The 17,899-nt window shown below is 49.2% G+C and overlaps 1 protein-coding gene across 2 annotated transcripts in view; it reads left to right on the top strand.

Annotated features, from left to right (window-relative positions):
- The first annotated feature begins 688 nt into the window (after nt 1-688).
- MXI1 (MAX interactor 1, dimerization protein) overlaps nt 689-17,899 on the top strand; it is a 78,979-nt gene continuing 61,768 nt past the window's right edge. Inside the window, exon 1 of one of the 2 annotated variants that reach the window (XM_016919308.4) lies at nt 689-1,206. In XM_016919308.4, the coding sequence (XP_016774797.1) occupies nt 933-1,206 (274 nt within the window). In that variant the 5' untranslated portion in view covers nt 689-932. The remainder of the gene's footprint in view (nt 1,207-17,899) is intronic. The other variant, XM_016919309.4, reaches the window with a different exon arrangement.

A 17,899-nucleotide genomic window follows, 5' to 3' on the forward strand; every position in this document is an offset into this window, starting at 1 on the left:
GGGGGGTGGTTCCTGAGCTGCCACTTCTGCCTCTCAAATTAAAGGGAGCCAGGTGTGGAGGCATCCTGGTGTGAGCTTTGCACAGCTGAACCAAGGCTGGGCAGAGGAGTGTGGAGAGGGATGCTGACATCTCCTCCCACTTCTGGAAAATAACTTTGCATTTGAAGGGAGAAAGGCATGAGTAAATCTGTAACTCGGATTTGGACGGCCTGGGATTTCATTTGGCTGTGTGAAGGCACACACAGGTGCCTCGCAAGTGTGTGCGTGATTACGTATGTATGTGTGTCTGTGAGTAGGAGTGTTTGTGTTGGGGGTGGGGGGATCTTCTGGTTACACACTGGTTCCCTTCTTCCCATTTGGATTGGGGAGCTTTTATTTATTTATTTTTAAGTCATAGCAGCCACCATGAATGGGGACCTAACTATGTGCCAGGCATTGTGCTGGACACTTTTTGAGGCATTATTTTTCTGTGAAAAAAGTAGTTTGTTTTTATGCAGGTGCACCCAGAGACATCAGGTATTTTTTTCCATTCCGGTTAAAAGACAGTGTTCTACTCTGTGGTAAGCCCTGGGGAGAGGCAGGGAAGGCTGCGGGTACGGGCAGGGGCGGTCCCTGCCTCGCTCGCTAGTCTCCACCTTTTATTTTGACCGGTCCGATGGCGACAGGCTCGCACTAGGACCCAGGCGCCAGAGTGCCTCCGTCTGTCCTGTAGGTTCATTCAATCTCCCATACACACAGACCCACAGCGAGACCGACACACACTCCCATACACTCACACACACAACTGCAGGCAGCGAGGCTCGGGAAGTCAGGCCGGCTCTTCGCCCCGGCGCCTTCTCTGCTCCAGCCGGCCGGGTCTCCCTGGGGGCCCGGAGCTCGGCCGGGCCGCGCAGCCCCGTTAGAGGACGAGCTCGGCGGACCCCCGCTCCTCCATGGGCAAACGCGGGCGGCCGCGCAAGGAGGCGCGCTGCGAGGGCGCGGGGCTGGCCCCCACCGCGCCCCCGGCTGTGCCCCCCGCCGCGGCCGCGCCCCAGCCCCCGGCCCTGCCCGAGGACCCCGCTGGGGCCAAGCCCAGGTGCCCCTTCTCAGACATTTTCAACACCAGCGAGAACTCGATGGAGAAGCACATCAACACTTTTCTGCAGAACGTGCAGATTCTGCTCGAGGCCGCCAGCTACCTGGAGCAGATCGAGAAAGAAAACAAAAGTAAGTTTGGGGGCCCCTGCTCTTCCTCGGCGCCCGGTTCTTTCTTTCTCGCCCACTTGGGCGACCCCTGTTGCGAGCTCGGCCCGTCCCCCCCCCGCCCAACATACACATCCAGCCCTTGGCAGTAAAGCCGATGACACCGGAGAAAGGACACGCACGCACAAAGCTGCTAAAGATGTAACAAAGACGGGCGAGGGGGAGAGGGGCCTGTCGGTGCGTCGGTCTGTCCTCTCCGGCGGGCTGGGGCTGGGAGGATGGCCCAGCGGAGGAGCGGGGGAGTGTTGTTGTTTGCTGACAACTGAGCCGAGAGCTCATCTCTTTGAGGTCGCTTTTCTTCCTTTTTTTTTTTTTTTTTTTTTTCCGGAGCCTTCTCAGGCAGACAAGTGTTGTTTTTCTGTTGCTCGTTCCTGGGTGGGGTGGGGATTAGAAGCCGAAAGTTGGAAACCATAGGCAGAGCTCAGAGGTTCCAGAAAGAAAACACACAGACACACACTACAACAATAACAACCAAACAGCTCTCCACGGCGTGGGCTCGGCTCTGTCTCTCTCTGTCCCTCCTACTTCGCCTTTTTCCTTCCCTCTCGCAGCAGGACTGGGCTCAGGCCATCACGTCTACGGACACAGTCCCCCTGCACGTCCGTTGCCCTGGGGTGCCACCGCCGCCCCCCCCCCCCCCCCCCAAAGAAGGAGGCCGGCGGGGCCAAGCAACGCCAGCAGCTCGCCCCGGACACGCCGTCCCGAGCCCGGGAAACTTGGCCGTGGGGACGCGGCTAGAAGGAAACTTTGGGATCTTTGAGAAACAATAGTTGGGGAAGAAGGTGTGGGCTGTTCTGTGCTTTTTCTTTATTTTCCGGGAGACGGCTCCTGAGTGAGCGCACAGGGCAAGCAAGGCAAACGCCTTCCTGGTCGATTTCTACCCCCCCCACCCGCCCACCCCCAGATTCACGTGGATAGTAGTGCGTGGGTGGGGGTGTGCTGGGAACCCCACCCTGGCCTGGCCTCTTTTTTGTATTCATTTGTTTCATTTTTGCCCCTACCAGCCAGGTCCCCCAGCTTTCCCCAGGCAGTCGACTCAGCGCCCTAACGGGGGCACGCGTGTGCAGCGTATCCAGCACGGTCCTCAGAATAATAGCTGTGAAAAGGAGGAAGGGAACTAGGCAGACAGACCGACAGATAGGGGGAAACCGGGATGTTTAATGTGTCCGAACAAGTAGGAAGATCAATGAGGCGCGAGTGTGTGTGTGTACGTGTGCGCGTGTGTGTGAGAGAGAGAGAAAGAAAGAAAAAAGGTCCCGATTGCAACGTGTCAGATCTTGCAACCTTCCCCCCACCCAACACAACAACCCTCAGACACAAAAACACCATTGCTGACTGATACCCCAGGTCTTCAGGGTTAAAGGAACCGTGTGTTGGCAGCGCAATTGTGCAGACGCTGTAAGGCCAAAACGAGGATTTGTGTTGTGAGGTCGGTGGTGCGTTCTTTTCTTTCTCTTCTCGCCTGTTTTCCCGGAGTGCCTGGGTTGCGAGAAAGGCGCATCGCAGGCTATGCAGCCGAATCGCTTCGCAATTATTCATGCTGGTCGGAGGGGGATGGGGCGCGGGAAGCTACGTGTGCATTTGTCTGGAGGGTAGTTTCTGAAAAGCCAGAGCTGGTGGGGAGCTGGGTGAAGACGTGGTTTTGTTTGGTGTGTTTGCTTTTGTTGCAGGGGGGAGGGGCGCGATTTCTTCAGCTACCCCCATCCCCGGCTACCAGTTCTCTGGAGTCTGTCCCGTGGCGTTGGCTCTGACTAGGGGTACACCCCATGAGGGCACGTTGGCAGTGTGTGGCAAACCTGGCTTGCCCCCCTACCCCAGCCACCCCCCCTCACCAGCGAGGTGTATGGAAGAGGCGGTCGGAGATTCCTCAGCGTCCCGCCCCCCACTTCGCACCCGCAGACAATCGGAGACCTCCCCCCGCCCCACCCCCCACCCCGCCGCCCTGGCCGCCGCCACCTCGTTGTTTACCCCGTGCCGGGGCTCCGGCGTGGCCACCAGTCACGTAAGCAGAGAGCCGGGCGCGCCGGGCTTGGGCTGCCCCGCGCGGGGCGGGCCCGTGGCGGCGTAACCGGGCTCCAGAAGCTGGTGAAGCCGAGGGGCTTCCTCCCAGCCCATCGCCCGAGGCGTCCGCCCTGCAAATCTGCCAGCCCCCGAGAGGGGTTTGGAACCTTAGCACCTAAGTCTAAGTCAACTTCATGTGCGTAATAGGTCCCTCGGCCCCGCAGCCCCCCTCCTCCGGCCGGCTCCCAGCGGGAGTATTTTTAGCTCTCTTGCTTCTTTTCGCCGCTGCTGTTTGGCTCTAAATGACGTGATGCCAACGGCCCCCAGATTTCCCCGAGAGCTTGGGGCGCCGCGCTGTGCCCAGTTTGGCTGCAGAGACCCCGCTCCAGGCCCTCGCCCCGTCCCCAACAGCTAGAACAGGCTGGGGTGACCTCCGGCAAACTCCGTGCGACCATCCGCCAGGCCCTCTGTTATCCCCCTTGCAAAGAGAAGCGGTCCACGGGGGCCACTTTATCCCACCCCCTCTCCTCCCCTCCTCCTGCCCGGTCTAGGTCTCTGGGTACGGAAAACGGCGGGCCCTACATCTGCCTCGTTTTATGGGGGGCGCTTCTTCGCGCTGGCGGCGCTCGTCGTTGTTTTCTGCTCGCTGCACACAATGCCCGCGCGTCACGGCAATCCGCGTGTGCACAGCAATAACGCGAGTCGGGGGGCGGGTCGTGCGTGCGCCCGGCTCGGGCACTGCGGGTCGCTCGGCGCGCGCGGGGCTTGTTTTGCTCCCGAGCTCTGCTTTCCGAAACGCTTACATCATTCAGTCGTTGGGGGAGGGAGAGGGATCTGGGCGTTCCGATAGGATTCCAGCATCTACCGGGTCCCTGGTTTCTGGAAGGAAGCAGGGACCGTAGCTTTTTAGTAGTTATTATTGGGGGTGGGGTTGGGTAGTTTGTTGTGTACGTCTTTTTTTTTTTTTTTTTTTTTTAGGTCACTACTGCAAAAGGGCATCGGTGGCCGACTCAGGTGCACAACCTCCCCGCCTTCATTTCAGCGAGTTCCCCTATAATCACTTGATCTCGGTTTCTCCGCCTTCTCCTCCTCCCCCTCCCAGCTAGAGACACATGGTTTCCACATGGAGACAAACTTCTTTCCTCCGACTGGACTTGACCTAGCTGCGTCGTTCAGCCAATCGGCAGCTCCAGCCTCTTCTGACGTCACGCGTTGCTGGGGCCGGAGGCTGGGGGTGGGGTGGAGCCAGGCTGCAAGCCAGGAAATCTCTGGGAGCTGTAGTGCGGCCAGCTGGTCCAGTCTCTTCTTAAAGGGACGCTCTTCTGTCCGGAGATGAGTGTCGGGCCCCGATTCTCCATTTCGGGTTCGGTGAGACCTTTCTGAGATGCATGGTGGACCCTGGTCACGAGTTAACACGTTCCGTTTTTACTGCTGTTTGCGAAGTACTTACTTGGCGGGAGCTTGCCTTATTTTCCATCGTAGCCAGAACTGCTTTTCGTTCCCTTGTTGAGGTTTCCGTACTGGTAGTGTTCACCAAGTTGTGGCCACATTGCTGAATTATTTCCAGTGGAGAGGTTGAGTTTTCTTGGAGGAGGGGTTCAAATTAAGTCACCTATTGTTGACTGTCTGCTGTGTGCAAGGCAGGGGGGATTCCCTAGGAAAGGCAGGTACATTCTCCCAAAACTCCAACTGATGTGAATCTCCACGGATCACAAATTGAAGGCCTCCAGAAATATTAATCATGAAGGCTGTGATCCTATTACCACAAATTCAGAAATTATATGTAAATAATCTCTGACATCATCACCTATATGCATTTTGAGTCCAGTGGAAGGGTGGGAATTAAGGACTGACTAATAAGTAGAAAAAGATCTTGGAAAAGGTTAAAACTAAAAGAGAAGAAGAGATCCATAAAGGGATGTTATGTGCATAAGAGCCGACTGGCAGGTAAGTGAAAGAAGCTGTGAGAGCAGGTAAGGTCTGGAGGAGAGAAATGGGCTTCCTAGTGTCTGGAGGAGGTTGCTTTGGAGGCAACACTTCAGATAGGGAAGGACGATCAGATGAGAGTAGAAAGCCATAAGGCTCCTTGGAGTGAATCACCTGGGTTTGAGGGTGGGGTGCTTTCCTAGGGGCACGGACAGCCCAAGAAACAGCCTGTTCCTCCTGGTAGAGGAAGCTGCTGTTGTGTGGTGTCATTTGGCCCCACCCTGCCTTCTGACTTAATCTCCTCTTCCTTGCCCTGAAACTTCTGTGTCTGTGCAGCAGATCCACCAGCAAGCAGGCTTCACAGTCGAACCTCTGTGCTCGACTTAGACTCTTCCACTGTCTAGAATGCTTTCATTCTCTTACTCCCCTAGGGATATCTGTATCCTACCTTCTCTTCAAGACTTAGATCAGTTCCCACCTCCTCCAGGAAGCTTCCCCTAGCTATTTCAGCCCATTTGGCTCTATTTGTTAAGTCATTGTACTTGAGAGAATGAAACCTTTGCAGTCACATGGAGCAGGGCCCAGCTTGCTACTCTACTGCTTACTGGCTTTGTGACTTTGGACACAACTTACTTAGCCTGAGGTTCCATTTCCTTTTTGCAAAATGGGGATAACAATAGTATGACCCTCATATCATTGTCAAACAACTCAATGAGGCACTGCACTTAAATATTTAACGTACCTGAAATATAATAGGTGCTCAATAAATAGCAACTTCTCTGAGCTTTGATAATCAGTACCATGCACTTCTCTACTTGCTTCCTGTGTGTTAGCTTTACCTTTACAAGGAGTTTATTAGTAACTTAAGAGAAAAGATCACTTACAGTATTCAATGCATGTTACCCATTGCATATAGCACACCACTGGGCATACAGTAGTAGATCCTTAATATAAATGTTTTGATTGGTTAGATTTGTCATTTACTGCTAGCTATGGCACGAGGATCAGGTTTGGAGGCCAGGGGACACATGACAGCCTTTCCGAAGATTTGGAGACGAGTCAGAAATACTGATCTCCAACTCCCTTGGGTGGTGAGACCAATCCCTGCAAGAAGATGATAGTTCAGACCTGAAGAGCTGAGACTGCATCCTGTGAACAGCTGTGACCCTGAGAAACAAATAAGAAAGAAGGAGACTAGAGTGACTTCTGCTGAAATCGAGGGCTTTGATGGCAACTAATGTTCAAGCTGGTCACGTTTTTGCATGGCAACAATCTTATGAATTCATACATTCTTCAAATGTACATTGAATGTCTACTATGTGCAGATGCTTCTTTCTGAAAACTCTGTAGGTTGAAGTATGGTGGGGGTGGAGTAGGGTATTTGTCTTTAGTGGAGTTATGTGAAGAGCATTCTTAAATCAGGCCCTATTTCCTCTGCATCCCAAATTATGTTCCCCAGATTCAACTTATTTTTTCCAGTTTTAAATATGATCTCTGCTGACTGGTAAATACCAGAAGAAGGCTTTTTTGAGGATATTGTTACGGCTTTCAGAATCACGGAGCTCCCAAGGACTGTGTGTCGTGGAAAGGAGATCCAGGGAAAGGGGACAGGGCCTTGGAAGTTAGAGAAGTTGAATTGAGCCATTCCTGGTTTGGGAGCAAAAAGGAGGCTCCATTAGCTACCAAGGCAAAACAGTAGCTGCTCATCCATCTCTCATCTCTGATCGAAACAGTCTCCCACTGACACATCCAGAAATGGGGATTCATCTGGAGATGCCTGGGCAAAAGTCTAGAGGTGAAACTGAGGAAAATGAAGAGGGTGCCGGCGTGCAGCAGCAGCAACTAATTGTATGGCATAATATCAATAATGGCTACAATTTATTGAACACTGACTGTATTCCAAGTATGGGGCTGTGCATTCATTATCTCCCCTGATCTTCACAACAACCTTCTGATGGATGCAATTTTATTACCCCCTTTTATGGAGGAGGGAACTGAGGAGCAGGGATGCCAGGTAATTTGCCCAAAGGATATATAGCTAGTAAGTGGCGGAGCTGAGTTTTGAACTTAGGCCTCTGATTCCAGAGCCTGTGCTCTTAACCATATACACATGTACTCATTTTACAGCCAAGGAATGAAGTCCAGAGAGGTGAAATGACTTACTCAAGGTCACCCAGGAACCTGAAGCAGAGCTGGCATTTGAAACACCTTGTTTATTGTCCAAGGTCTTCCTGCACACACCTTGCTTAGAAAAGGTTTCAAAGTGAGGCTGGAGTCAGAAGAGCCAACCAGAGAGGCTTTTTTTTTTTTTTTTTTTTTTTTGTCTTTCAGAGTTGTTCAACTCTCCTGGCCTTAACTCAAGTTTAGGGCTCCTAGGAAACACCACCCCCCTCCTGCTGCCTTTCCCAAGTCTGTCCTCTGGGCATATTAGAGGACTTGGGGCTGTTGCTATGGTACTGGGGCCAACAGCAGGTTCATCAAAAGCCGGGTCTTTTGCCTTTTGAAAAAAAAACCCAGCCCTGCAAAAGCGAATTGGCCACAAAGATTTGCATCAGTCATTGTGGCTTGTTCTGTTTTAGATCCCCCTGCCTCCCTACCCCACCCCCTCCTCCCTACCACCACCACTTTCTATAAATACAGTTGGATAAATATTGATTTAAACTGGGTTTCTGGAGGAGAAGCACATGCTTGCCCTGGCTTGGTCTTCACTTAGATACCACCAGTATGTCAGGCCTGACACACCTAACCCCTGACAGCTCTGGCTTCCAAATGTCCTGTTTTGGGGAGATGAATTGTGGTTTTGTGGCTTTTGAGTTTTTTTTTTTTTTTTTAAAGGAGAGAAAGAAAAAGAAATAAAAATGTAACAACCCAGCAAGAAATGGGAGTCTTCCTGCAGAATGAGGAAAGCAATTTTCAGCAGGCAGAAATGGGGGAGCTTTATAGTAATATGACCTCCTGAACCATTCTTCTCCTTTCCCATTTTTCTTTCCGCTCCACTTCAGTTTTTTTTTTTTTTTTTTGAGATGGAGTCTCACTCTGTTGCCCAGGCTGGAGTGCATTGGCACAATCTTGGCTCACTGCAACCTCCACCTCCTGGGTTCAAGTGATTCTCCTGCCTCAGCCTCCCAAGTAGCTGGGACTACAGGTGGTTGCCACCACGCCTGGCTAATTTTTGTATTTTTAGTAGAGACAGGTTTTCACCATGCTGGCTAGGCTGGTCTTGAACTCCTGACCTTGTGATCCGCCCACCTTGACCTCCCAAAGTGCTAGGATTACAGGCGTGAGCCACCACACTGGGTCCAGGTTTTGTTTTTAAAGGAGGCAGGTATTAGCACAGAGCATCAGGGCCAGAAGGAGCCCCAGAGGTCACAGAGCATCCATCATCTGTACAGTCATGGAGTCTGAGACCCAGAGAGGGACACTGGCTTGCCCAAGATGACACAGCAGAGGCAGAACCAGGTCCTTCTGGGCTGTGTTCCCTCCTACCTGATACGAGAATGGGTTCCAGGTAGAGTCCCAACCTGGGCATTTGTTTCACAGGTCCAGTGCTCATAAAGTCAGCAATTTTCAAACCTGGTTTACTGATCCCAGGGTGTGTCCGGTTATTGCAAAGGTCGTTGCAACATTCTCAATAGTCTTTCAAAATGAAGCTAATTTCAATTTGCCATACTTAGAAAAATACTATCTTTTACATTTGGGGGCTGGGAGGAGGGAGGAGCTAGAAGGTGGTGGCAGTGATGAGGTGGCTATCCCAAGCCTTGACTGAGGAGGAGGAATTCAAGTCTTGGGGGATCCTTCTGGAGGTGGAGCTCTAGGCTCACAGTGGGGAGAGAGAAAAAAAAGAGAGGGAGGGAGGATGGAAGGGAATGGGAGAGGCTTCAATTCCCTGTCCCAGGGACAGACACCTGCTCTCTGGCTCTTCTAACTTAAAGGAAGCAATTGTCTCTGATGTCATTGTACCCGAGTGGCCTGGCTAGAGGTGTTAAAGCTGTCAACAGCTGACTTGATCTTTGTGGTCAAAAATAATGGGCATTTGCCATCATCATGCTGAGCAGGAGGCTCCTTCTTTGCTTCCTCATCTTGGCAGAAGTGTGCTGGGCCCCTTGCTTATGAAATGTTTTGAAAGTTCAGGTGACCCTTGGTTTGAGCAGTACGCTCCAGGGAATATATGTAAACAGAATCCTTTTTCAAAAAAATTTAGAGAAACTCTCTTGAAAAGCCCTTGTGGCAACTATTTTGGTAAGATGTGGAATTATGTTGTGAGCCATTCTCCCTAAATTTGTGTTTATTCATTCATTAATTAAACCAGTACATAAGGAGTACATACTTGCTTAATGGGAGGCACTGTGCTAGGTCTTGGAGGTAGAGTCCCTGCCCTCATGGAGTGTATTATTCCAGTGCCAGGTTTTAGAGGTAGAGTTCCTGTCTTCATGGAGTGTACTGTTCCACTGCCAGGTTTTAGAATTTCACTTGTCTTAAAGTGAACCCCAACAATGCAGGATGGCATTTGACTTGAGTATTTTTGTCTTTGGTTCTAGCTATCATTATAGACAGAATAAAAATTTAGCCTGGGCTTCCAAAAGGAGTAGTTCTTTCCCTCCCTGTCTCCCCTATCTGTGTTTAATGTTTTTTTTTTTTTTTTTTTTTTTTTTTTTTTTTTTTTTTGGAGACAGGGTCTTGCTCTGTTACCCAAGCTGGAGTACAGTGGCACAATCTCAGCTCACTGCAACCTCTACCTCCTGGGCTCAAGTGATCCTCCTGCCTCAGCCTCCCGAGTAGCTGGGACTATAGGTGTGTGCCACCTTGCCCCACTGATTTTTTGTATTTTCTGTAGATACAAGGTTTTGCTATATTGTCGAGGCTGATCTCGAACTCCTGGGCTCAAGCCATCGACCCACCTCGGCCTCCAAAAGTGCTGGGATTACAGGCATGAGCCACCGTGCCCGGCCTACAATCCTTTGTGTTTTTGTGTTTGTCCTTGTAATTTCTACAGATGTTTTTTTTTTCTTTCACTGCCTGAGCTTAGGAAACTGTGTAAGCAACCTTGTAAGTAAATACATTCCACTCTCAGTTCTTTACAGATAGGGGCCTTCTGCACTTGGAGGATTGTCCACACCAGCATTCCTCCCAAGTCCACTCTCCTGTACAACATGCTCTTGGCCACAGACCTCTAATATCCAACTCCAGTGTCTGTAAGGAAATTTAGACACAGCAAAATTAGAAAGATAAACACACTGTCCTGAGGAGGGAGATTGAGAAATTCAAACTGAAGCCAATTAAAGGGGATCTGGATTACCTACTATTTGAAATTTCTTTTTCTGTGTCTTTATTGCCATTAGCAAGGATACTTGAATAAAGGTGATTTGGGAGTAGGAAGGCTATTGTATTAAAGTGGAGGACATGCCCAGGGCTGCTCTGGGCAAGTGAGAGCTGGTGTGGACTTTGTTTTTATTTCTACAGGGGCCCAGAACTACCTTATGGTGCCCCTGTGTTATCTTCCTCTTACCTCCACCACAGCCTGACCGTCCTGCCATATTTCTTGGCTCCCAAGACTGTGTGTGCCTTGCATACAACTTACTTTCATTTTTTTCTGCCAGTGGTACTGAGCTAAGTTTTTGTTGAACTGAGCTAAGTTCAACAAATAATTTCTAAAACCTGCCAGGGAGCCAAGCTCTGTGCTTGGTGATTCCAAAGTGAAGCATGTATGATCTCCAGTTCCAGGTCTATCTTCTAGTTCAAATGATAGACGAATAGAAATCAGTCAACAATTCTTGTCTGTCTTCTGGGAGAGTGTGATAACCTGTCCCCAAGAGAGCTGCTGACAAGTGCAATGTCTTCTCTGTTTTCCAAAGGAGTGGTGATAATGCCCTCCTAGTATTGAGCATTTACTATGGGCCAGCACAATGCTACGTGCTTTATATTAAATTCTCACAAACATCCAATATGCAGGTGCTATAATAACCCTCATGTTGTAGATGAGGAAAGCCTTAGCTTTAGCAAGACTAACTTTCCTAAGGCCACAGTCTAATAAATAGTGGAGTAGAGACGAAAACCCCAGATTTTTCTTTCTTCCTAGAGAGACCTTAGGGCTCTGGGAAAAGCCCCAGGGAGTAAGAAATGTGCAAGAGTCAAGAATTGGAATCTGGAGGCTGGGCACGGTGGCTCACGTCTGTAATCCCAGCACTTTGGGAGGCCGAGGTGGGCGGATCACGAGGTCAGGAGATGGAGACCATTCTGGCTAACACGCTGAAATCCCGTCTCTACTAAAAATACAAAAAATTAGCTGGGCGTGGTGGCGGGCGCCTGTAGTCCCAGCTACTCGGGAGGCTGAAGCAGGAGAATGGCGTGAACCCGGGAGGCGGTGCTTGCAGTGAGCCGAGATCGCACCACTGCACTCCAGCCTGGGTGACAGAGTGAGACTCCATCTCAAAAAAAAAAAAAAAAAAAAAAAGATTTGGAATCTGGAATGTTTTAAGTTAGGCTGAGGGTGCCCTTGAGGATGCCTCCCTGGAGCAACTTCCTTTTCTCCCCACTCTTGCTAGGGTAGAGAGTGGGCTGTCAGAACCTCCAGGGCCCTTTGGGTGTTGACAGTGGAGCCAAATGGCTCCTTTCTCTAGACGGAGATGGTCTAGGGTGTCACTGCTTGCACCTGCAGTAGTACCTTGCCCAGCACCCCCTGGGGAACTCACCCAACCAGTAGATCTCCTGTGGTTCTGCATACTAGGGTGTCAGGGTGTGAATCCACACCCTGTCAGACTTATTAGGCTTCCTGGAGGCGCCCGAGCTTGTAGGGCAACTGGGCTGGCCCATACATGGAGCCAAGGGCTTCTGCCAGGGAAGCCAGAGGAGAGAGGCAAGTGTGAGCTGCAGAGATGAGCATTAGGTCCTCGCTGCCACCGTGACAGTGTGGGCCAGCTGGTTCCAGTCAGACGATGACATAGGCCAACCACTTCCTCTCGCTGATCCAGAGCTAGGAAACAAGGGATCTTAAATATAACTGGATTTGTCTGGGCGAGGTGGCTCATGCCTGTAATCCCAGCACTTTGGGAGGCCGAAGTGGGTGGATCAACTGAGGTCAGGAGTTCGAGACCAGCCTGGCCAATATGGTGAAACCCTGTCTCTACTAAAAGTACAAAAATTAGCTGGGCATGGTGGTGGGTGCCTGTAATCCCAGCTACTTGGGAGGCTGAGGCAGGAGAATTGCTTGAACCCGAGAGGCGGAGCTTGCAGTGAGCCAAGGTCGTGCCACTGCACTCCAGCCTGGGAGACAGAGTGAGACTCCGTGTCAAAAAACAAAAACAAAAACAAAAAACCCAAAATATAACTGGGTTCCTATTACTCACTTTTCAAAAGCCCTTCAATAGCTTCTTTCCTGCCTCACTTAAAATAAAATCCAAACTCCTTGTCATGGCCTTCATCATTGCCGTTCAGAGTGAGTGTGATTGGAGGATGGAGAGCCTTGGTACCCCCTGGGAGCTTGTCAGAAATGAGACTCCAGGTCTGCTGCAGCAGAATCTGCATTTGCCACAATACCCAGGTGATTTGTGTGCTCCTTAAAGTTTGAGAAGATGTCTTAAACAGTCTTTGTGATCATCCCAGAACTCCTCACCCAGCCACCTAACCCTATCCCATTTTTATCATTTATCCCATATCCTGCTCATCACAATTTACACTTACTCTACTTGCTTATCATCAGTCTGGAGGGCTAGAATATAAGCACATAGAGGACAGGGACCATAAGTAGTTTTGTTCATTATTTTATCTTTGGCATCTAGCTTAGTGCCTGGCACATAACAGATGCTTAAGGAATATTTATTGAATAAATGATTAGTTTTCTGTCTTTATCTTTCTGACCTAGTGTTTCTCAACACAGGAGCTGTTGGTGTGACAGTTCTTGTACAGATTAGTTTGGAATATGGCAGGATTTAACATCCTTGGTTCCCACTCACTAAACGCCACTGGAACCCCCCCAGTCATTGTGACAATAAAAAAGACACTCCTACAATGTTTCTACCGCCTCCTAGTGTGATGGGATTGCCTTTGGTTGAGACCATTGCTTTAACCAATTTCATTTGACCTGACGCGATTGAACATAACATGATGTATGCTGTAGGGTCCAAGGGTCAGAAAATTCAAGTTCCAATCTGTTCATAGCCTGTGTGACCTTGGGCAAATCACCTAACCTTTCTGGGCCTTATTTGTAAAATAGGAATCTCAGAGGTGTGCTGAGGATTAAATGGACTGGAGGAGCAGCACCGTGCATGTTGGCCCTAGTTATGTGGCAGCTAGTAGGCAAATGGATGTGTATTGTTCTAGGATCTAGGGACAATCCCAGCTTCCTCAAATCAAAACACTATTGCTGGAAGAGCTGGTGAGATCAGCTATACCTTGGACAGGCAAGAGAATGGTATTTTTATTATAAGTGCTGCATCTGAGGCTGAGAGAACGCAGATACAAGGCGGCAGGAGCTGGTTGTGTGGTTTAGTGTTCAGGGCCTGGCTAGACCTAAGTGTGACCTCCACAAGTTTCTGCTGCCTGGAAAAGGGTGGTGATGCCAAGGGGTGGGGGCAGGGCAACTCGAGGCCAGCTCCTGGCAGGGGAGGGAGGGTTACCCAGGGCTTTGGCAAGAATGTGGGGCATCCTCTTAGCAGCAGGAGAAGGCCTTAAAAACAAGTTACATCTAACTTTGAAAGAACAGACTATTGCAATGCCAACATCTAGGAAACACAACAAAAAATACAGTTTACTTTTGCTTTCAAATATGGATGCAGAAATCCTAAACAAAAATATCAACTCTTGGAACTGAACAGTGCTTCAAAACAATAACACACCGTGGCTGACCAGGTTATTTGCTAGATATTGCTGAAAGTCACAAAATCTACCAGCATAGATGATTACAGGCACAAATTAAAGAATAAAATGTGTTTACACTAACAAATGTTGAAAAGTATTTGGGAGGCATTTCTAATGAAGAAAACTACTTTGGCACAACAAAGATGGTTTCCTGTGGTGGTCTTTTAATTATAGTGGAAGGGTGAGGTTGGGCCCAAGGTTTGCGGTCATCACCAGGAGTGAAGGAGTTGACTCTGATGGCAACCTTTCCTTGGGGAAGAATGAACCATGAACAGAAAAAAACAGCATTTGGATCCTTTGGGAATGCAACTTCGTCTTGATATTTAAAGGAATGGGCCCCACGGGTTTAAAAAAGCCTGAGTTCTAACCCTTATTCCATCAGTTTGATAGACAGCTGTTGGCCTTGGGCAAGTTACCATACCTCTCTGAGCCTCAGCTTTCTCAAGTGAAAAATGGGGACTGTATTGAGAAACAAGCTTAATGACACAAACTTCTATGACATAAACCTTGAAATGTTATTTGGGGAAATATTCACTTGGCATGGCCCTAGCAAAATCCTCCCAAATACCTTATCAGTAGCACCCTGGTGTCACCCCAAGTGGGGTGCTCCAAAGTAAGCAAGCCGCTTAGATGTGCATGTTAATTGAGTCCTGCAATGCAGATGTCTTCTTGGATCCAAGTTCATGCAAAAAAGAAGGAAAAGGACATTTGAGAGATTAACACATCCATTATAATCACTGAAATAGGCTGCTGTAATAAGGGCCATTTAATAAAATGTAAGAAGCCCTTTTCTAAGAGGGAAGAGATGGGTCAGGATGGAAGTCAAGTGCAGCTGTTTGAGCCTTTGCCAGTGGTCTGATCTCACCAGTAAAACTGGAGTTAAAAAGCAACAAACTTCCAGATTCAGCCGTCTCAGATAAACACTGCCTCCCCCTGGCGTTCCCCCCACCCCATGTCCTTTCCCTTTCTCCCCAGCTCGGGCAGCACCTGAGTCGCTTGGTGCGTTTCCGTGTGGTTGGGATGTCAGCCGGCAGCCCTGGCGACAGGAGCCCTGGGAGGCGGCAGCTACCTCTCGGGTTTAGCATTACGTCATCCCTTCTAGACCCAAATTTATCTCGGCTGCACACAGACCCGCAGCTCTGAGCTGCCGCTGACTTGAGGAGAGCTTACGCATGAACTTAGGCAAGGCTGACTCACTGGGCGAGGGAAATGTTTTCTGCTGTTCTTCACGTTTCTGGGCTCTGGGGGAAGAGGAGGGGAGGAGGCTGCAGTAGTCATTTTGGGATGGGGGATGGAAAAATGTATAACTGTTAACGGTTCTCATTTAAGAGCTTGGAGTTCACCTCCCGTGTCCCCAGTGTTGATTATTTGAAAACGCCCATCCTTAAAGATAATTGCAGAAAACAGTGCCCTACTCAGTAAACACTTTGCAGTTTCAGGGAAGTTCTCCTAAGTGCAAGGTGTCATCAACACAGTAACTTTGGACTTGTAACTTAACCTCATGGCCCCTTCCTCTCTCCCCATCTCGCCTCCCTGAAGAAAAGATACAACACATCAGCCTCCATTGTTTATGAATCTGCAATAAATCACTTGGAAATTGTCACTAAGTAAACTGTGCTGAGAAAGGACCCTTAAGAATTGAGGGCTTTGCCTGCTTCCTTCAGAAGGCAGATTGTCCCCATCCGTGGCTGTGATCGTTATAGGCCTGGGGTATTCTGGGGGACTTTCTCCATTTTCAAATGACTCCCTTGAGAGAGATATATACTTTAGGGAGAGGACAGAACAGAGACTATGGGTAGGATTCCAGGTTCTTATGTCAGTAGACTTTGGAAGCCTTGCTTTTCCTGTTTCCCCATCTGCATTTGTAGTGCAAACTAGTTCATCGGAACAAAAGAAAGGCTATGGCTGCCTCTGGGTTCCTCCGGGCTGAGACTGTTGCTGAGGGATGGTTTGTGGGTAGCATTACTTTCCTGTGGATAGAGCCCTAAGCTTTGTGCTGGAGAGGCCCTTATAGCTGATGTCCAAGGAAGGACTCCAGGAGGCAGCCAGCGCAGGGAGAAGGAAGTGGCACCTCAATTGCTTTTAGAAAAGGCTGGAGATTTCTGTACATGAACCAGCCGTTAATACTGCCCACCATGATCATCATCTCTCCCCTTCTTCAATGCAGGTGGGCTTTTGGTGAGTCTCGCTCTACTTTCCATGTCCTCATCTCCCTCTTGGCCATGGCTCTAGAAGAAGGGCTCTAGGTTAGTTCACCTGGAGGTCAACTGTGGAAGGCCATGCATAGGCCCCAGGCCTCTTGCATGTAGCCATCTCTTCCTAACCAGCTATGGTTCTGTGACCTCTGGAATTAAAGCCATCTTGAATTCATGTATATTTTCAGTTTGTACTACTTTTCTTGATTGCTCGTCACACAAGTTTACCTCCTATTGGGAAAAGTAGAGTTGTATTTGTCCTGGCCAGGGACACTTTGGGAGGCTGAGGTGGGCGAGTCACGAGGTCAGGAGTTTGAGACCAGTGTGGCCAACATGGTGAAACCCTGTCTCTACGAAAATACAAAAAATTAGCTGGGCGTGGTGGCAGGCGCCTGTAACCCCAGCTACTTGGGAGGCTGTGTCAGGAGAACCCGGGAGGTGGAGGTTGCAATGAGCCGAGATCGCGCCACTGCACTCCAGCTGGGGTGACAGAGTAAGACTCCGTCTCAAAAAATAAATAAATAAATAAATAAAAAATAAATAAATTCTACCCTCAACTAACAGATGTTCTAAATGAATGGTATTTTCTTTAAAATAATCCAGTCCCACCCCTACCCAACATGGCCCTTGTTGAGGGTGAAGGGAGGTTGTTACCAACACCCAGTGGGAAAGTCCAGATCCAAAACGACCTGGGAAAGTCCAGATCCAAAACGACCTAGTCAAGAGCTAAAAGAACAGTCCCTTTTTGAAAGCCTTTACAAAAAAAAAAAAAAAAAAAAAAGTTCTTCTGTGGCTTGCGAACACCTCTCATTTTGGGTCTGCTTGCAGACCCAAATAGATGGAACGTCTATTTGGTCTTAAATGTGGTGCCAAGTGTAATATTTAAAAGGACTGGCAGAATTTTGCATCTTGTGACCTCACTGGAGATTTTGTTCACTTTACCAAAAAAAAAAGAAAAGAAAAAAGAAAACAAAAGGTATGAGGGAAAGGTAAGAAAACAAAAGGTATGAGGGAAAGGTATATTAAAATGCAGCATGAAGCCGATAACATTTTTAAGAGGGTAAGATTTCCATCTCAAGATGGTATTTTCTGCAGGAGCCAATGGAATGACCACGGGAGGGGGAAACTCCCCCCTCACCAGGAGCTTCCTGTTATTTTGGATGTGATGTCAAGCAGCAGGTTAATATAATTGGGGTGGAAAAAAGTTATGGGTATGTTTGCACGGTTCCCAGCTTGTTCCTAGAGCATTCAAGTACGATTCTCTTGTTCTTCCTCTCCCTAGATCCCTTGTTCCCAACTGGGGGACAAGGGAGGGATTTTGTGCCCCAGGAGATATTTGGCAATGTCTAGAGGCATTTTTGGTTGTCACACCTGAGGGGTGGTGGTGTGCTACTGGCATCTAGTGGGTAGAGGCCAGGGATGCTCCTAAACATCCTGCAAAGCACGGAACAGAGCTCCTGCTCCAAGGAGGAATTACCCAGATCAAAATGTCAGTGATGCTAAAGTTGAGAAACCCTGGTCTAGACTTTGAGGATTTTTTAGATGGAGGACTTAGAAAGAGAGTGGCCATGAGAGCAGTCAGTGGCTTTTTTTTTTTTTTTTTTTTTTTTGAGACTGAGTCTTGCTCTGTTGCCCAGGCTGGAGGCTGGAGTGCAGTGGCGTGATCTCGGCTCACTGCAACC

The sequence above is a fragment of the Pan troglodytes genome, chromosome 8 (assembly GCF_028858775.2).
Source record: "Pan troglodytes isolate AG18354 chromosome 8, NHGRI_mPanTro3-v2.0_pri, whole genome shotgun sequence".
In the NCBI taxonomy this organism is placed as follows: Eukaryota; Metazoa; Chordata; class Mammalia; order Primates; family Hominidae; genus Pan; species Pan troglodytes.